The 20920-nt window shown below is 37.4% G+C and overlaps 2 protein-coding genes across 8 annotated transcripts in view; both read left to right on the top strand.

The window, feature by feature from the left end:
• OSBPL8 (oxysterol binding protein like 8) overlaps window positions 1-9942 on the top strand; it is a 164533-nt gene extending 154591 nt beyond the window's left edge. For all 5 annotated transcript variants that reach the window (XM_082636657.1, XM_082636658.1, XM_082636660.1 and 2 more), the window contains 3 exons: window positions 3307-3412; window positions 5165-5267; window positions 7088-9942. In XM_082636657.1, coding sequence (XP_082492783.1) covers window positions 3307-3412; window positions 5165-5267; window positions 7088-7220 — 342 coding nt within the window. In that variant the 3' untranslated portion in view covers window positions 7221-9942. The remainder of the gene's footprint in view (window positions 1-3306; window positions 3413-5164; window positions 5268-7087) is intronic.
• Window positions 9943-13167: 3225 nt separating this feature from the next.
• The window catches only part of BBS10 (Bardet-Biedl syndrome 10), a 43580-nt gene continuing 35827 nt past the window's right edge, over window positions 13168-20920 (top strand). For 2 of the 3 annotated variants that reach the window (XM_082635345.1, XM_082635346.1), the window contains exons 1-2: window positions 13168-13804; window positions 14222-15154. In XM_082635345.1, the coding sequence (XP_082491471.1) occupies window positions 13620-13804; window positions 14222-15154 (1118 nt within the window). In that variant the 5' untranslated portion in view covers window positions 13168-13619. Of the gene's footprint in view, window positions 13805-14221; window positions 19539-20920 lie in introns of those variants that run through there. The other variant, XM_082635344.1, reaches the window with a different exon arrangement.

Here is a 20920-nt window from a genome sequence, read left to right as displayed (position 1 = left end):
TTAACAGTGAGGATCTAGAAAAAGAAGGGAGGAACTAAACCCAAAGCCAGCAGAAGGAAATTTGGAATGGAAATAAACAAAATAGAGAATAGAAAAACATAGACTCAATGAAACTAAAAGTTAGTTCTTTGAAAAGGTCAGCAAAGTTGACAAACAGTTAGCTAGACTAAGAAAGAAAAACAGCAAGAAGACGAAAATAACTAAAAGCAGAAATGAAAGTGAGGACATTACTACTGACCTTACAGAAGTAAAAAGGATTAGAAGAGAATATTATGAATATTTGTGTGCCAACAAATTAGGTAACCTAGATGAAATCGACAAATTTCTAGAAACACATATGTTACATAACCTTACTCAAAAAGAAATAGAAAATTTCAACAGACCTGTAACAAATTAAGAGAGTGGACCAGTAATCAAAAACCTCCAAACAAAACAGATACATGGATAAAGAAGATATGGGGTATATACACAATGGAATACTACTTAGCCACAAAAAGAATGAAATAATGCCATTTGAAGCAACATGGATGGACCTAGAGATAATCATATTAAGTGAAGTAAGTCAAACAGAGAAAGACAAATATCATATGATATCACTTATATGTGGAATCTAAAAAAATGATACCATTGACAGAGTTGTCAAGTCCACTCAATGGGAAAAGAAAAGCTTCTTTAACAAATGGTGCTGGATTTCCACACGTAAAAGAATGAAGTTGGGGCTTCCCTGGTGGCACAGTGGTTGAGAGTCCGCCTGCCAATGCAGGGGACACAGGTTTGTGCCCCGGTCTGGGAGGATCCCACGTGCCGCGGAGCGGCTGGGCCCGTGAGCCATGGCCGCTGAGCCTGTGTGTCCAGAGCCTGTGCTCCGCAACGGGAGAGGCCACAACAGTGAGAGGCTCGTGTACCGCAAAAAAAAAAAAAAAGAATGAAGTTGGATCCCCTACCTCAAACCGTATACAAAAATTAATTCCAAGTGGACCCACAACCTGAAATAAGAGCTAAAACCATAAAACTCTTAGAAGAAAACAGGGATAAATCTTCATGACCCTTTATTTAGCACCGTATTCTTAGATATGACACTAAAGGCATGTGGAACAACAAGAAGAAATAGATAAATTGAACTTCATCAAAATTAAACACTTTTGTGTATCAAAGGACATTATCAAAGTGAAAGACAACATGAGAGAATATTTGCAGTCATTTATCTGGTAAGGGTTTAATATCCAGAATATCTACAGAACTCCTTACTTAACAACCAAAGACAAACATTCCAAGTAAAAAATGAACAAAGGGCTTGAATAGACATTTCTTCAAAGAAGATACACACATGTCCAACAAACACATGAAAAGATGCTCAGTATCATTAGTCATAAGGGAAATGCAAATCAAAACCACAAGGAGGTCAGGTACTACTTCACACCTACTAGAATGATAATAATTTTAAAAATAGAAAATAAGTGTTGGTGAGGATGTGGAGAAATTGAAACCCTCGTATATTGCTGGTGGGAATATAAAATGGTGCAGCTGCTGTGGAGAATGATTTGGTGGTTCCTCAAAAAGCTAAACACAGAATTGCCATATGATCCAGCAATTCCACTACAGAAGAATTGAAAACAGAGTCAGATGTATACCTGTACACCAGTGATCATTGCAGCATTATTCCCAGTGGCCAAAGTGTAGAAACAATTCAAGTGTCCATCAACAGATGGATAAACAAAATGTGGTATATATTTACAGTGGACTATTATGCAGCCATGATAAGGAATGAAGTTCTGCTACATGCTACAACATGGATTAACTTTGAAAATATTATGCTAAGTGAAATAAGTGGAACACAAAAGGATAAATACTGTTTGATTCTACTTATATAAAATATCTAGAATAAGCAAATTCATAGAAAGATTAGAGGTTACTAGGGACTGAGGAGAGAAGAGAATAAGGAGTTATTGCTTAATTGTTACAGAGTCTGTCTTTGGGATAATGGATGTGTTTTGGAAGTAGTGGTGATGGTTGCAAAATATTATGAATGTACTTAATACAACTGAATTGTACACTTAAAATGGTTAAAATGGCAAAATTTATCTTGTGTGTGTGTATACATATACACACGTTATCACAATTTAGAAACTTTAAAAAATTTTTTAATTTTGTTTCTTCCTTTAACAACACTATCATGATAGAGACACATAGGGCATCCAAATTTCCTCCTAACAGTAGAGTTTACTGATCACATTAAATCTTTGTATACTGACTCCCCTTCTCATTTTAACTAACTTCTCACCAGGCTTTATCAATCTCCAGTTTGAACCTGTTCTAAGAATGTGGATTTGGATTCTAAATGTTATAAAATCTTAAGTTTCCATGACTTGAAGTAGCAGGGCACAGTGTAGACTGAATCTAGAACCTGGCTTTTTATTTACTTTCTGTAATAAAATTATACAAATTTTAATTTTAAGCCCATGAGTAAGATTTTGCAAAATTATTTCAAGGAATAGTTAACTGGGGATAATTCCTATTTAGAACAATAAACAGGTAAGAACAGAGTTAAAGACTTATGACCACTGGTTCCCTGTTTTTCTAAGCATGTAAATTACCTTGCCCTTCTGTTTCTAGTTTCTTCTCTTGCTTTGGTTTTTTTTCCCTAAGGAAAATTTAATCCTAATGGACGGTTAAATATACTTTTGAATTTTGTACATTTACTCAGATGTTTTCAGTAAGTTTAAATTATGCTCTGAAAAGATAATAACATCATTTCCATTTATTATAAGATGCTTTCTACATTATCCAGATATTATTAAAAGTAAGCAATCTAAATGATTTTATTGGAAACCCAACATCATTCACTGAGAATGTTTCTTATGTTGGGAACAAGATAAGTATGATCTTAAAAGAGCACTATTTTTAACATTCAACTAGATGTACTAACTGGTGCAGTTAGAAAAGCGAGGTATCTATATTCTTATTTGTGTGTGCATAAAAATGTCTCTTGAAGGATATACAAACTAATAGCATTGAGTACCTTTTTAGTGGGGGAGCGACTGGGTGGATATGGGTCAGGAGTGGGAAGGAAACTCTTCATTGTATATTTTCTTATACTCTTTGATGTTTGTGCCAAATTAATGTTTCTTATTAAAATTAAACAATTTGTATAAGTGTATCATATTTGTTAAGTCTTAATTAGACTACTTCATCTTTGTTTTTATTTCTAAGTACTGTGCCCATGAACAGTTTTGACAGTTGTACAGCATTGTCTTTAATTACAAAATTCAGTGCAAATTCACATAATAGCATGATTTTTTTTTTCAGGTTAGTGTCCCAAAAATGAAACATAAGCCCACCAGGCAACAGAAGAAAGTGGCAAAAGGCTATTCCTCCCCAGAACCTGATATCCAGGACTCATCTGGAAGTGAAGGTAAAAATATTTATTGTAGACTATTGAGTATAAGAGTCTAAATTTTTAAAAGTATATTACTATACTATGTTTGATATCAGAAAATGGTTTTTCATATTAACTCAAGGCGATTTGTAAGTTTTGGTGGGGGCAGGGATGATGTACAAGAAAAGCTATTTTAGATTATAAATTTCAAAACCAGGCCACAGGGTAAAGGCATAGGAAATGAAAAAAGGGGAAACATGCAAATCAAGAACCACACTGCAGTGCTAGCTCTTATGCCTTGTTAGCTTCTGAAAAATTGTTGATGGTTTCCTAGATTCAACGCAGGCAGCATTTCTTGAGTGTTGGTCTCAGTTCCATGCTTCAGAAAAGTTTTTTATTTTCATAATAAATTATTGTGGTGTTTAGAAGTCACAGAAGTAAAAATATAACTATATCAAATTATGAACTAAATTTACTAGTGTGCCATTCTTGTTTAAGTCAGATAATGTATAAACTGTCTTGAACTACACTGAGATATAATCAAGGATTAAGGTAATGTCTGAGACATTATAAGAAAATAAAGTTTTCTTAAAACCGTAGTCTCTACTAAGTTCACACTAAGCTGGGGAACTCAGTTTTACAGAGATAATACTAGAGGTGAATAAATGGTAAACGCTAAGAAACTAGTAGATGACAAATAGTAAAGAGTTGAAAGCAAAGGGGGCTGAATTCAGCTTGAGGGAAGGTCCTTAGAGGAAAGGAACCCTGATGAATTATGAGGATTTCTAATGGTTTATAGCAATCTAGGCTTGAGGGATGCTGGTGAGAGGACAAGATACTGGAATAAAAGAGGAATAAAATGAATAAAGTTCTAAAAGTAGGAGTCACATGGTACTGTTGTGCTCAAAAGGAGTATTAGTTATACTGTTGTTCCCATTTCACAGAAGAGGAAAGTGAGACACGGGTTAACCTGCCCAAGGTCGTATACCCCATAAGGCAGTATATATATATATATATATATATATATGTTATATATGCAGATATTTTGGCTCCTTAATTCATTCTCTTATCCACTCCACTATATTACCTATAATGTATCAGCTGACATTTACTGAGTATTTAATTTGGGCCAAACTGGAGGTTAAACATACCTTCCTACAACCATGTGAAGTTTGAGTAGTAGTATTAGCCCAAGTTTACAAATGAGAAAGCTGAGATCTGGAGAGAGGTTAAGCTCTGAACAAAAATGGAAAGGAAGGAATGGGTATGAGAAGGGATTTTAAAAAATACCATACACTTTGTTGGTTGACAATAAAAATTTGTAGAAGAGATATTAAAACCAACTGAAAAGGTTTAAAGTTTCGGTGACTAAAGGAATAAAGGTAACGTTAACAATTAATAAAAAACTGAAAAGGGAGCTTAAAAAGCTGACTTCTTCAGATGTAGGCAAATAGACAAGAGGCAGAAGAGAGTAATACCTCCCCCAAGTTAATATATGTATTTTTAAAGAAATATTTTTGTCTATTTTAATTGGTTAAAAAATAAAGCTGATTCAATCCAAAATTTAACTAATTCGTGGTTACTTTAAATATATCTGTAGTGTTCTAGTTTTGAAATGTGATTGAAACTTCAAAAATGCCAAGTATTAGGAGTAGTATGTTAGTCTCTAAGCCATAAAAATAATGCCTAGGAAAATTATTACATGAGAATCATTAATCTGAAATTTAGATTGTTTATAATTAAATATGTTCACTGTTTTCACCAAGTTTATTCTAAATGTCTTTTTAGCTCAATCAGTAAAACCAAGTGCAAGAAGAAAAAAAGGGATAGAACTGGGAGACATTCAAACTTCCATTGAATCTATAAAACAAACACAGGAAGAAATTAAAAGGTAATATATACGACAGTGACTATTCACTTGAGTCTAGAGGAGTTAAGAATCCTGTTATGTAGGAAATCATACACAAACTTTACATTTTTATAACATTGCTAAGCTAAAATAGAACCTTTGTGTCTGTCACCTGATTACTGAAACTTAGGAGATTCCTTCAGCACTAAAATATTTGGGAGAGATGGGGAGGTTGTTTTGTCTCATCTGTGAGACTGGAATTGGAATCTCTTCACCTTACTGCTGTAGCATACTAGGAATGTAGCTGGGTTGAATGCGGAAGTGGGGTGGTTCCTGAGAAAGCCAGTCTCTTTTGTACATGACTGATTTTAATTGGAATGCACCAGCTATTAAAATATTGAAACACTTCCATAACAGTGGGCAAATAGCCACTACCCTGAGATTCAGGTGTTCCCTGCGCACTCCCAGACCCACCCCCTCACTCATCTCTGCAAGATCCAGCAACTAACGGTCATAACACCTAGGGAAGTTCCGTGGGCGGGAAGGGGTCCTGATCCTGCTGCACTGGTAAGGCTAGCACGAGGTCAGACCGGTTGTCTCCCATTGCTATATCAGATGTTAAGTGTTTTTAATATTAGCCAACCTTCTTTTGTGTATTCAGCACTCAGCGCTAGACGTCGTGGAGGATTTGTTTTTAAGATATTTGTTTCTGTTCTTGGTGATCTGTGGCTTACATTTAATTGCTGTTTTCATCTATAGCCTCATTTCCCGCCATTCCTCTACACTTACCCATGCTCTAGTCCTATGAAACTCCTCACATCTCCAGAATATACTGTGCTCTCCCGTCTTTGGGTCTCTACCCACACTGCATCCGCTTTTTAGATTGCCCTTCCTCCCACCTTGCCCCTCAAGAAAATCCCTGTGTATCCTCCAGAATATAACTCAAATGTCACCCTTTTTGTAACATTTCTAATCACTCTGCCCTGTAGTTATTAATCCTTCCACTTGGCTTGTATGGCTCCCTATACATAGCCTTTTTGAGTGCTTACTGCGCTACAGGGTTGCTAATTGTGTGTGTCTGTTTACCTCCCTGCACCCTGCCCCACTTGGACCATGAGCTTCTTTAGAGCAGGCAGCGTGTCTTCTGCATCTTGGTATCATTAGCCCTTATATAAAGTGCTCGAGTTTCCTAACTTAATTATATTTATAAATTAACGAGCCTACTTGTTCATATTTGCCTCCTTTCTTTCTCTATACTCGTAAAACACTTTAATAGAAGAAGTCAGAAAAAGAAAAACGTCTTCACTAATCAGCTCTTTTTAGCCAAAAGTGTTTAGAGTGGCATGAGGATAATGTAAGCTCATTTTATGACTAAATTAACATTTTATTTTTGTTAGCATATGAAATGCCTACAGAGCATTCTTCAAGTTAGGAATGTCACAAAATTTGTTGTATTAATTATTTTTTTCCTGGTGAATTAAGGATTTTTCTCCAACTCTGCCTTTGCCTCCTAAAGAAAGATAAAAGAACCTTAGTGGGCCAACTAAGGAGCAAAATTTTTGTTTTAAAACCACTGTGATAACAAAGAAAGTGATATATTTTAAAGTCATCAAACTTTAAAAATTATGTTTAACACACATCATTAAGTAATATATTTGGTACAGTGCAGAGTATAGATTAGGCAAGACCTAATAGTGTTTCCACAAAGCATAATCAGCTCCCTGTTCAGGTGGTAGTAATTGATTGAACTTTATACAATTGAATTTTATACAATAAATTCTGTGACCATATATCAAATTGTGATTTCTTTGCTAACATTTTTGGTAAATAATTATTAAATTTATTGTTGCTTATTTTTGTAGAAATATTATGGCTCTTCGAAATCATTTAATTTCAAGCACACCTGCCACGGATTATTTTCTGCAACAAAAAGACTACTTCATCATTTTTCTCCTGATTTTGCTTCAAGTCATAATAAACTTCATGTTTAAGTAGAAGTTCTTTACCATTGAATCAATGAACTGGAATGATCATGTTTGGCCTGGGACCAATGTGGAAGTTGCTTTGGTCTTTATTAAAACATCACAATATTTCTAAAACAGAAAACCTTAGAAATATATGTAGAACTGTTGACTTTTCCTACCTTCTATCCTTAACCCTGAAATAAGAGCTATTCTATTTGGTTATTAAAGTGAACTATGTGTTAAGTGCCAGAACATTTCTAGCTTTTGTGAGAGTGTGTCTACATGTGAGTATAATAAATCCACATGTATACACAATTGTGTCTTATGTATACCTTACAGTAGTCTTTGTAGTCTGTGGTATGTTCGTGTTATGAAATATATAGCATTAATGTCATTCATAACAAAAATGCTATCAATCTTATAAATATATGTGTAGCAATCTATTTTCTTCATAAAACCGGCACAAAACTTCTGTCAGTAAGGAATTACAGAATGGGAAATGATGGGATAATAGACATAAATAGTTCAATGCACTGTACTGTTAAATCATTTCTAAAGCATTCAACTCAATTGTCTTCTTAGAAACAGCAAAAAAAAAAAAAATTGTGGTCAAAATTGATTTGAGAGACAAGGTGGCAAACTGCTTTATCAAAAGTTTACACAAGATTTTTTTTAACCCCTAGAATTTAATATTTATAGATACAGGTATAAATATATGTATGTGTATATCAACAAAAAAAACCCTGGTACTCAGATCTACTGATTATATATTTCCTATCATACCTGTATAACACCCCCTTAAGCACTTGCTGAAAAAAGTGTGGTCAAACTTGATTGCAGTCCTTCTTTCTTTTTTTTTTTTAAAACTCAGTTGGTCCAATAACATAGGCCAAATTTTAGAGATGGAATTATAGGGCGTATGAAATGCTGATAGTCATTTTTCATTATGAAAAACATATTTTAGCTTTCATTTAGATTCTAGTGTGTTCAGTGAAACAGTTGAATAGAAAACATATATATAACCAACATTTTACTTCAAAAGCCAAAAAGAGAAGGACGATGAGGAAAGACACTTCGTGTGGTGGTGTTTATGTGTATGTTAAAAGTGGTTTCTTCAAAATGTGCAATAAGTTGAGCCTCTAAGAAGAGCATCAAGTTTAATTCAAGTTTAATTCTCTGTTATCCTCCTCTGTTCTCAGTAACTGCAGTCTGTGGCAAAACCACAATTCCTCAAGATTCCTTTTGTTCAGGCTCAGGCAAACATTTTTCCTAAATATTTTTTTCAGTTTAATGTTTTTCCTTTATGCGTCTTAGAATTCTGAAAGTAGATTTTGAAACGAAAATGAAGGTCAGGGAGAATAATTGCTCTGGCTACACTTGCCTTCGATTAAGAAGAGACTGTGAGACACTACTAAAAATATAATCAAATGTTTATGCCATGTAGGTATACAATCAAGGAATGGTTGCTAAAGTACGAAAACGGAAAATGATTAAAAGGGCCTGCGTTTTTCTACCCCACCAATATAGCTATCTTAAACATCCTTAGATTTTATGAAGAGCTATTTCCCATGTATTTTTGGCAAAACAATGTATTCCATATGTATGTGTGAAAACATTTTTTAAATAGATTATACATAAATAACATATACCTACACCCAGTATAAGTATAGGTATAATATGACTACACTAGAATAGGTGGGTTTTTGTTTGTATTTCATACTTGTTGATATAATTTTTATACTCACTTTCTGTTACCAATGTTATGCTCTACTGCCTATTCATTGATATATATTTTGTAAATACTGTACAACTTGATCCTTTATTATGGTTTAAATTAGTATTAATTTATATAAGTTGATTGGCTGATCACAAAATAATTTCATTATTAAACCCGGAAAACTTATATTTTTTGTTGGCAACTCCCCTTTGGGACTTTAGTCTTATCCACTTGTATGTTACTTTCATTTGGTCTAAACAGTGTTTTATTTGTATGGTTATCTTCTAAGACTGGAGAGGTAGTTATTTACTTTTGTATATTTTCTTGTTAGGGCAAATGTGTTATGGGCTTTTATTACTCAAGGAGTCAAAAACTATTTCATGAGAAAGAGCAGGGTTACTCATGACTGTTTCTTATACACTAAAAGCATATATCTAATCTAATAGTCTTCTTATGCTTTTATTTGTGTGAGTTCCTTTCTGTGAATTGAACACAAAACTCAGGAATTGGTGGCTTAGTTTTAGATCAGTGCTTATACTAGGCTTAGTATGTGAATACTTTAAAACACATAATTAACTTTGTATTTAGCCGTATATGTAGTTGACTTTGAATGTTCTCCACCTGAGATTAATCTTCCTTCACAATGGATTCATAAAAATTGTGATTTACAGTTCCCAGTTGTCTGAGAGCCTCATGGTGGTTTTTAGGATTTAAGACCTATGACCAGTTTTTTTTTTCATTTGATCAAAAATTTTATTTTTTCACTTGAAAATTTAAATGAGTAATAATTATTGATGTGTGCATTTCTGTTTTAGTTGTTAAATATACTATGCCTTCAGTTATCTACCATTTAGTGAGACGTAGCTGGCCCGGGAAAAGATGATAAATAGGGCATGTGAAATAAGTTTCAGCAATAGATATTTTACTTATATTTCATGTCAGTACTTTTTTGTATTACTTATACAGTGTAATCTTTGTTACCATTCCATTGAAACAATTGGCCTTGTAAAATAAAACCCTCATTCAGTATTCACGCTTTTGTGCCTTTAAGAAAATACTTTTTGTCATTTTTGTGTTACAGAACTATAATATGATTCAAAGTGTTTGTAGTCTTAATTATCACAAAAGGGTCATTTCTCTGTCACTTTATTTCTTTTTATATAGCTATAGCATATTTAAACAGTAATGCTGTACTTTTATAAGGGTTTGTCAATTCACCTCTCTCAAATATATCCTTCACTTTCAGACATCATTGAAGTAGACTTGTCAGATTATTCTGCATATTGTAAACAGTGCCTTTTTGATGGAATTCACACTGTTTTAGGGTGTCAACTCGTGCCATATACACACAAAATTATGTGGAGAAGGCAGTTTTAACTTTCTGAAGAATATCTTAGTCAAATATTTAGGAAAAAATGTATAAAATTCCATTTTTTCCAGTGTTTAGCATTTCTAGTGAGCAATGAATATATTTGGGGGTTTTCTTTGTTTGACATACATTGATAATGAGCCATACATGATGCTGCAGATTATTTTGAATTATGTTAAATGTATAGAAATAAAATATTAAAATTAGCATTTATACCAAATTTTCCAAATTGAACCATAGCGGGGTCGGGGGGAACCCCACACAAATCACTAAGTTTACATTTCAACCTCTATCTTATTTGACTACATGGAAAAAGAGATTCTTGGGCTTCCCTGGTGGCGCAGTGGTTAAGAATCTGCCTGCCAATGCAGGGGACACGGGTTCAAGCCCTGGTCCCGGAAGATCCCACATGCCACGGAGCAACTAAGCCCATGCGCCTAGAGCCCATGCTCTGCAACAAGAGAAGCCACCGCAACGAAGAGTAGCCCCCACTTGCTGCAACTAGAGAAAGCCTGCGCACAGCAACAAAGACCCAACGCAGCCAAAAATAAATAAAAATAAATTTATGAAAAAAAAAGTTTCCTTAAAATGTATATAACCTGCCACTATTATGTAATTTGCTTTCATTCTGTTTACCTATAGTGTGAATTTAGTATATTTAATTTGCTTTTTGTTACTCTTAACATACTGTTTGTTTCGTTACAGTTTTTAATTGAAGATGGACTGTTAAAATTGTATAGGACCAGTGTCTCCTTAATATGATTAACATATTTAGAAGAACCACAAGAAACCCATGACAAAATGAATGTGAATATACTTTCTAAAATATTTAGAAAATTTTATCTTTCTGCATTTATTATGTAAGATTATTTTAGTATTACAATATTGAAATTTATTTAAAGAAAAAATGCCATGAAACATTTGAACTGATGAGCCACAGAACTTCAGTTGAAAATTTTCACTTTTTAGCATGCTAACTATTCATTTAAGTTAAATATCCTATTTAATGGCCATTTATAAATTCAAATACTACCACTGGTCAGTTTTGTAAAATAGAATAAAAGGATGTTATCTGCAGTGTAAGTACAGCGCACTGTCAAATTCTTTTCCTTAAGGTGCATAGTAAATGTACAGATAGTCATAGGCAACTGTTTTGTAACGTATTACATTTCTAATCTGTTATTCCTAACCTATTATAAACATTTGCAGAGACAAAATAATTGAATTTTTCTAATCTGTAAAATGATGCTAACTTTGACAAGTAGGCATTCTAAATAAAATTTTTAAAAAGAGCAAACTGATCAAACGACTGAGTATAACATGGCGACTAGATTATTTCGTCTTAATTCTTTAATTAAAAATTTTGTTGGGGGGGGTAGTTGTGAAGGATGGTGAAGGGCTTGGAAGGGATTTAACAGCTAGAATCCTTAATGTATGCTTTACGTGATGCTTCATATTCATTCTTCTTGAATACTCATAATAACCTTCAGATGAGTGGAAGTTACATTTTATAGATGAAGATTCTGAGGCTCAGAGAAGTTAAATGATTCTAAAAGCTACATAGTAAGAGTGACAGTGAGCCCAAGTTTGAATCCATGTCTGACTTCAATGTCCATTATCTTTCCACTGTACACTTAAATAGAACTCTGACTTGACTTCTAAATGTTTGTAATAGTCCACTGCTTGAATCAAGTAACCCCTTTGTGATGGGTAAAAACGAAAGAACCTTGGGAATTCCCTGCTGTCCAGTGGTTAGGACTTGGTGCTTTCACTGCTGGGGCCCGGGTTCAATCCCTGGTTGGGGAACTAAGATCCTACAAGCCGCGTGGTGCTGCCTAAAAAAAGAAAAACTTGCCATTACACAAGCATATATACAAAACCCACATGAAAAAGTTTTTCCCCCCGCAAATCACCTATTAGTCCATACTGAGTCAAAATCACATATGTTCCAAGAAATCATTCCTCTTTAGTTTTCCTCTTTTCCTCCATCATCCTCCCCTCCCATATTTGCACCCCTCAGGATCCAGTTCCTTCTGGTTAATAGTGAGTTGGTTCTGCCTTACTGGGGGGAAGGGGAGGGCTGACAGGCTTCCTCTGTCCTGTGCATAGGAATAAGGGGTAGGGAAAACAGGCCCTCACCGTTCAACCTCAGTGAAACATCTACAAGGTAAATAATTTTACTAATGTTGACCACACTCTAATAGGTGTTCTGTATTGTGTTATGATAATCAACTCTTGCACCTTACAAAATACCCCTTTCTTGTGGAGACAGTGGGCCCCTACAGTGGTGACACGTCACAGTAATTTGTTGAGTATGTTGTACTTGTTGAGTGCTTAGTACCTACGAGGCACCATGTAAAAACAAACCGCCTTGTAAACATTCTCACCCTCCTTAAAACCTTGATTTTATTTTATTTTTTTTACGTATCTATTATCACCATTTTTTTTTAAGATGAGAAAAGTGGAGACAAAAGAATGTCACAGATAAGTACATGGCACAGCAAACCCAGGTGTAAATATTAAGCCTATGCTCTTAACCATTTCATCCTTAAGAGAGAGGGTATGTGTGTGTCAGTATACGAAACAGTATGTTGTTTCTGCTTAATAGTATGTTTTTTTCTGCCGTCGGATTGTGTCCAATAATCTTGGGTCACTGTGTTTTTAAAGCATCCTATTGATTACCAATGTGGCTAAGTGTTCACATCTATCACCTCTGCTAAAGAAAAATTAAACTGTGGTGGGTTTCATAGTGATACCTAAGCCCAGGAAATGTGGCAAAGCCCCCAGCAGAAAGCACGAAACCTGCAGCTCGTGACCGTGGCCAGGGCCTCCTCATCTGTCCTGCAACCCGAAAGAGAACCACTGATGCAGAGTGTGGCCAGGATGTGCACGAGTCCAAGGCAGAGGTTTTTGTTACGAAACAGTGAACTTTCGAGGGCGGTCGGGAACGAACCGAGCTCTAGCCGCGGTGCCCAGTCCCTCCGCTCTCGTGCCGAGTTCCTGGGAGACGGAGGGATCTGGTGGCAGCTGAAGCCTCCAAGAGAGAGGAATGAATTCACCGAGGAGGGGGAGAAGGGCTTGCGGTTTCCTGTCCGGGGACAGCTCCCGAGAAGCCCCGACCTCTTTCCCATCTTCGCGGGCTTTTGGACCGCTAGCTCCTACTGGCAGAACAGCGCGGCTCTCCCGCTGAGCGGGCGGGAAGGCAGACCCTCACCCAACCAGGAAACCGAGCGGCACCGGCTTCCGGCCTCCTCCCCGCCTCTTCCGCTTCCGCCTGCGCCTCGCTCCTGGTCGTCCTGGGCTTCCACAGGCGGCGACCCGAAGCCGTCGGAGGCTGAAGGGCTATGGCTGCTGCGGGATCTGTGAGGGCGGCGTTGCAGGTGGCGGAAGTGCTAGAAACCGTCGTGAGCTGCTGCTTGGGGCCCGAAGGACGGCAAGTTCTGTGTACCAAGCCCACTGGCGAGGTGCTGCTCAGCCGGGATGGCGGCCGCCTCCTGAAGGCGCTACACTTAGAGCATCCCATAGCCAGGTACTTGCGTGTCACGCTCCAGACCGTTAGAGCATCCTATAACCAGGTACTCAGGTCCCGCACTCCAGCCCTCAGGCCATCTCTCTGAATCTTGTCCCTGAGGTTATGCTCCTGGAAGAACTGACCTTGGACGAGACAAGTGTACGCTGAGTTAGAGCGCGCTGCCCGCTGCCCGCGGGAGCATTCCCAGACGTCGAATCGTTAACAACTGCCGAGAGCATGTCTTACTCCTTTCCTTCCTGCTCGACCCAACCCCTAGAATCTTGAAGTAGAACAAAGTAATTTTAAAAAGGATAAAACTAAGGATATCACAGAGACAGTCTTCTCGTTTTATGCCTGTAGCTGTAAAAACATGGTTTCAGCTTGATTTAGGCAGCGCTCTGAGAATCTGAGTTGCTTTATTTCTTTCTTGTACAGGATGATGGTGGCATGTGTTTCCAGTCATCTAAGAAAAACAGGAGATGGTGCTAAAACATTTATTATCTATCTTTGCCATTTACTCAGAGAACTTCATGCAATCACAGACAAGGAAAAGGATTCTTTCTTTTCTGAAAATATTCAAACCCACGGAAGGCACTGGAAAAAGTTTATTTCCCAAGCTCTTCTAACATTTCAGACACAAATATTAGACTACGTGATGGACCACTCCTTAAGTAGACACTTTCTGTCCGTCTTTTCTTCATCCACCAAAGAGAGACCATTGTGTAGGAGCTCTTTAGAGATGCTCTTAGGAGCATACTTCTGTGGAAGAGTGGGAAGAAATAATCACAACTTTGTATCACAGTTGATGTGTGACTACTTTTTCAAGTGTACAGCTTGTGAAAGTGGGTTTGAAGAAGTACTTGAGTTAGTGGATGACTGTTTCGTCGAGTTGAAAGTTGGTGTCACCGGCCTTCCTGTTTCCGATTCCAGGATCATAGCCGGGCTTGTGCTTCCCAGAGACTTTTCTGTGTACTGTCCAGCAGACGGTGACCTAAGAATAGTGATGGTAATAGAAACCATTCAGCCTCTTTTTTCAACTTCTGGGTCAGAGTTTATTCTAAATTCAGAAGCACAGTTTCGGACATCTCAGTTTTGGATTACAGAAAGGACAAAAGCAATAATGAAATATTTACAGAAGCAGAATGTAAAATTGCTCCTATCTACTGTGAAACAACCAGACTTAGTAATTTATTGTGCAGGACTGCATGGCATATCCGTGGTGGAGTGTTTATCATCTGAAGAACTTTCTCTTATCCGGAGAGTCACTGGTCTCGCTCCCTTTGTACTACCACAGGCCTCTTCTCAGTGTGAACTCTCTAACACTGCTGTGGTGAAGTTTTGTAAGCCCTTTATTCTTAGATCCAAAAGGTATGTTCATCTTGGCTTGATGAGCACATGTTCGTTTACACCACACTGTGTAGTTCTTTGTGGTCCAGTGCAGGGTCTTGTTGAACAACATGAGGATGCTTTACACGGGGCGTTTAAAATGCTTCGGCAATTATTTAAAGAGCTTGATCTAAATTATGTGACACAAGCCAGTGACCCAAATTGTACTTCAAGTCCTCTTATTTATAAGAGTCGTAGAGAAAGCAATGACTTACCAGAAATTGTTAATGGCTCAATACAAAGGCCATCTCAGGACACAGTTGTACAGAACACGGGTGAACTGGCAAAAACTCAAACAAGTTTAAAAGCATGTTCAGATTTGGTAGTTCCAAGTGTAGAGTTAGAAACAAATATGTTGTGTTCAACACCAGCGGTGACTCTAACAGATACATACCAGGCAGATGCAGCACTGAGAGGTTTCCCTGCAGACAAAGCCAGGGCAAGGGACGGCCATGAACCATTCACTGAGAGCAATTCTGCTAACTCAACAGACAGTACTAGAAACGAAACTTCTTACGAACATTTACAGGTCACAGAAAGTGCTAGGAAGGGGAGCATATTACCAGTGAGAGATAGGTCACTGGAGACGTGTACTTCCCAGAGTTGCTGTTTCTCATCTGTACCAGCTGGTTGTGTTTTGCCAGTGGGTGGTAACTTTGAGATCCTGCTGCATTACTGTCTTCTCGGCTATGCCAAAAAATGCCGGCGATCGGAAGAAACCATGGTTAGTATGATAATAGCTAATGCAGTTTTAGGCGTTCCCAAAATCTTGTGTAAGTCTAAGAAAGGAAATTACAGCTTTCCACAAACATATATAAGAGCTCTCCATGCCCTGCAAACCAATCAACCCATGATAAGCAACCAGACAGGTTTGGAATCAGTTGCTGGTAAATACCAGTTACTAACTTCAGTTCTTCAGTGTTTGACAAACATTTTAACCATTGACTTGGTAATCAATATTAAGAGACAACCTCAGGAAATTTATGATCAAGATTCAGAAGAGGAACTATAAAATTGGACGCTTTTTATTAACCACAGTTTTAATCCAGCTCAAGCCATAAAGCAAGGCAGGCATGTGACCGCTGATTTTCAAGTTAATTCAGCTTAGTTAGGAAAACAGCATAACTTAAAAAGTCTTTAGAAGTACACAAGGCCAGCACACATTCAGACACAAATATTAGAGACTACATTATGGCACAATTCTGAGGAGGAATCCTGGATGGGTGAAGCCAAGATCTGAGTAAGTGTATCTTTCTTCCCCCTCAGTATCCCTGTGTCTCTGCTGTGTGTTACTCTGTGCGTTTGGGAGAAGGTATTTCCTTATAGCTCCTTTTTACTTTTCTGTATCTTTTTTCACTCTTCATCCCTTCTCCCTTGCCTTTCTGTACCTAGTTAATACAGTAATTTAATCTCAGATTTGGATGTGGTCTTCAAATGCCATCCTACTTTAATTGTTTATAATATAAAACATTATTTGCTTTATTTAAAATGATTTATTTTCCCTACTCATAATTTCTATAGCAGTGAGTAAAAGGCTCATTTTCTTTTTCTCAAACAGTGTGTGAGTAAAATTGGTTTTTACTTTTTTGTGGCCCCTTGTTGACAGCTTGGATAGATTTTTTTCCCCATTCGTACACCAATGAGTATGTCACCATAAATATGGCTTTGTGCATTGTAAACTTATTTTCATTTCTTTAGTTGAAAGTTAATTCCAGAAAGGATATGAAATTCATACTATCATTTTCTCCTGTCCTCTAAGAGCTTGCAAAACTAATTCATCTATTTGCTGAGTTTTCTTGTATTTGGTGCGTAGCCAGAGTTCAGTAGTAATGCAAGAGGGAGGGGATATGGGGATATACGTATGCATATGGCTGATTCACTTTGTTATACAGCAGAAACTAACACAACACTGTAAAGCAGTTATACTCCACTAAAGATGTTAAAAATAATAATAATAATAATATGAGAATTACAGTTGGCTCTCCAATCCTTGGGTTCTCCATCTGTGGATTCAACCAACTGTGGATTGAATATGTTCAGGAAAAAAAATTACAGAAAATTCCAAAAAGCAAAACTTTAATTTGCCAGGTGCACTGGCAACTATTTATATAGCATTTACATTGTATTAGGTATTATAAGTAACCTAGAGATGATTTAAAGTACGCAAGACAGTGTGCACAGGTTACATGCAAACACTGTGCCATTTTATATAAGGGACTTGAGCACCCACAGATTTTGGTATCCTCGGGAGGGGGGAATGTTCTGGAACCAGTCCCCCTTGGATCCCGAGAGACGACTGTATTTATTTCTAATATGAATTTTTTAACGTTTATATTTTATCTTAAAGGTTTATAAATGCAAATAATACTGTGCACCTAGCTGTGAATAAGGACAGTGTCTTCTACTTCTAGTAGTCCTCTGTAACACCCCAGGCAGTGCTGTGTTCATACCAAGTATTCGGAAGTGCTTGTTGAGTAAAACTGTTATCTTTAATCTGATCTAATTATGTGTTTCCAGTTTACTAATTCAGCAGATTCTTATTGAGTGCCTACTATGTGCCAGATGCTGAATATACCATGGTAAACAAATAGATATGGTTCCTACCTTCATGCACCTTTCCTCAAAGGTTAATGGGTAGTAGATAGTGACAACACTTGGATCAAGATTAAATTTAGGAAAGCTGATTAAAATTTCATTACAGTTAAACTTGAAAAAGCGATGACTAATAATGTATTTAAGAACTGTAATATTCCATCATGCAGATCTCATGATCTTTTATATTAAATATAATTTCATTTTTGTAAGGTTTATGCCATATGTGATAACATTATTTCACTTCTGTGACTAGGGAGAGAATGTATTAGCTCTGTTTCTTATACAGATTTCATAGATATATAAACGTACTGTAAAATTGTTGTATAATTTTTTCCAGTCACTTTTTTAAATTGCCTGTCAGGTCACTTGATAGCTTTGCTTTATTTTGTTGTTGTTGTTTTAAATACTTCATCATTGAAGGCATTCAGAGACTTTTCCATGTATGCCTCTGCCTTGCATATGGTAGACATTTTATAACTAAATAATCAGTAGCCCAGGAGCCACTTTGTAATCTGGGAGTGGGTCTTTTTGTGTTCGGCACATCATCTAATATCTGGCACACGGTAGTAGCCAATAAATGTCTGTTGAGAAACTCTGGTCCTCTTGGATGAGGTCCTAATTATTTCTATCAAACTTTCATGGAAAAGGATCTATTTGAGGGGTAAAGAAGCAAAAAATGTAGAAAAATCTGCACAAAGCAATCATTTTTCTTTTAATTAAAAAAGTCCTCAAAAATGGTGATAAAGCTTTCATGGGTCATCCTTGTCATTTACAGAATAACACTAGGGAGTTTATATTACTGGGTTAGATAAAAGAGCACTTCAAAAATGTAATTATGTTATACTTAGACCCACTTACACAAAGGATTTGAGGTGACCTGCGACAAAAAAATAGATGAAATTAAAGTAAAATCTAAATAAAAATTAAAGAATCAAGAGCAAAGAAAAAGTAAAAATGATTAAAAGTCAAGACCATGTTCCTGTTTTTATCCTGCATAATGAATAACCTCAAATTTTGCTTGATTGGAATCACTGTATTATTACCTGTCATGGTTCTGAGAGTTGCCTGGATTTAGCTGAACAGCCTTCCCTGTATTCTGTTGGGTGAGGCAGTCATGCAGGTCAGCTGAAGTTCAAGGGGAGGGAACACAGGCCCCACCACTCAATGGAAAGTGTCAATGACACATTATAAGAAGAGCATGTGGGATGAGATATATTGAGGCAGCTATCTTTGGAAAACAATCTGCAACACCATGGGAGAGAAAAGAGGACAACTTCTCAGCTGAGGTTTTTATTATTGTTTTCTGAAGTTACATGTCAGTCCGCCTCCCACAAACACATTTTCCCCAATAACTTTTATGAACTCCTTATTTTTTCTCACTGGGCCAGCACAAGCCATTTTTATTCCCAAAACAATAGGCATTGAATAGTTGAATATCTCTGAACTGCTTTAGCCAGGGAGCTGTTTAACCATGTTACACTGGAAATGTTAGGGTATGCATGTTTTAGACTAAAAGGGACAGGGAAGAGGAATGCAATTTGAGCCTGAACTTTTTTTTTTTAATAAATTTACTTATTTATTTATTTATTTTTGGCTGCATTGGGTCTTTGTTGCTGTGCATGGGCTTTCTCTAGTTGCGGTGAGCAGGGGCTACTCTTCGTTGCAGTGCGTGAGCTTCTCATTGCGGTGGCTTCTCGTTGCGGAGCACGGGCTCTAGGCGCGCGGGCTTCAGTAGTTGTGACACACAGAATCAGTAGTTGTGGCTCGCAGGCTCTAGAGTGCAGGCTCAGTAGTTGTGGCGCACGGGCTTAGTTGCTCTGCCCGTGGGATGCATGTGGGATCTTCCCGGACCAGGGCTCGAACCCGTGTCTCCTGCATTGGCAGGCGATTCTTAACCACTGTGCCATCAGGGAAGCCCCGAGCCTGAACTTTTATCAGAAATTACTCATCTCCTCCCAAAAGGAATAGAATATGTTTTTCTTATCATCACAGCACAGCAGAGAAAACAAAAACTACAGTTGGAAGGGGATATATAACTAAATGGGATAGGGGCAGTGACTGCGGGGGGAACATGCATAGGAAGAGGTGAAAAGGTGATTTCTCAGTGTATACCTTATGGCATTTTGATTTTTGAACCACTTGAATACTACCTATTCAAATGAGATAGAATTTTAAAAAATAGATTTAGAGCAAACACATAGATTGCACCCCAAATAGTAATAAAGTAATAAGGATCCTGGCCTAAGGAAACACAAGATCAGAACGGAAGAAAAATGATGTGAGATACACAGTGATGGATCCGTGCTTTTACAGTGGAAGAAAGGATACAGTCAAAAGAGGGAATATTCTCTTAACTATAATTGGCTAGGGGTTTTCTCAACAATTCTGGCAACATTCTCCCTTAGCAGGCTACTGTGAGCCAAGGAAGTGCCAGCAAGCAGTGTGGCATTCATTTCCTCATGGAATTTTCAGTCCTGGGTCTGGCTTCCTCTTATGCAGACTCACCATCAGATCTTGTCAGCACGTTGAGAATGGCTCCGTCTCAGGGTCTGAGTCAAACCAAACTTGTGAGCGTGATCAATTTATTTACAATAAGAACTGTTCCAGGAACTAGAATATTCCAAGTCCATCTGACCAGTCTTTCCTTTATGTATGGACCTGTGTCATTACTTCCTGTGGGAAGTAATAATCAGGTGGTTGCTCAGTAAGCATGGAATCAGAACAAGAGAAATCAAATTAACTCCTCCCAGCCAGTTATGCTGCAGTTCCCCGGTGCTCGGTCCTGGCCTTCTACACGTACACTTGCTTCCTGTGGGATTCTGTCCAGGTCTATAACGGTTCCACTACATGCTGATGATTCCAGATTTTGTATTTCCAGCCAACCTCTTCTCTCAACTCCCAGCTCGTTTATCCAGCTGCCAACCCAGTCTCCATGTGGATGCTTACCCTTAACGTGTCCACAACGGGATCCCTAGTTCCCATCCCCTAAACCTGGCCTTTCCCCCGCTGTCCCATCTTAGTTAACGGTATCACCAGTCTCCCACTCATTCAAAACCAAAACCTCAGAGACATCTTGCCTCCAGTCTTTCCTTCACATCCCACAGCCAATCGGCAAATCCCGCTGGCCCCACAAATAAAGTGGATTTCAAACCC

Source organism: Mesoplodon mirus (genome assembly GCF_964341445.2).
Source record: "Mesoplodon mirus genome assembly, chromosome: 11".
Lineage (NCBI taxonomy): Eukaryota > Metazoa > Chordata > Mammalia > Artiodactyla > Ziphiidae > Mesoplodon > Mesoplodon mirus.
Note: the sequence above shows the minus strand (reverse complement) of the source record. Positions and strands in the feature narration are given on the sequence as shown.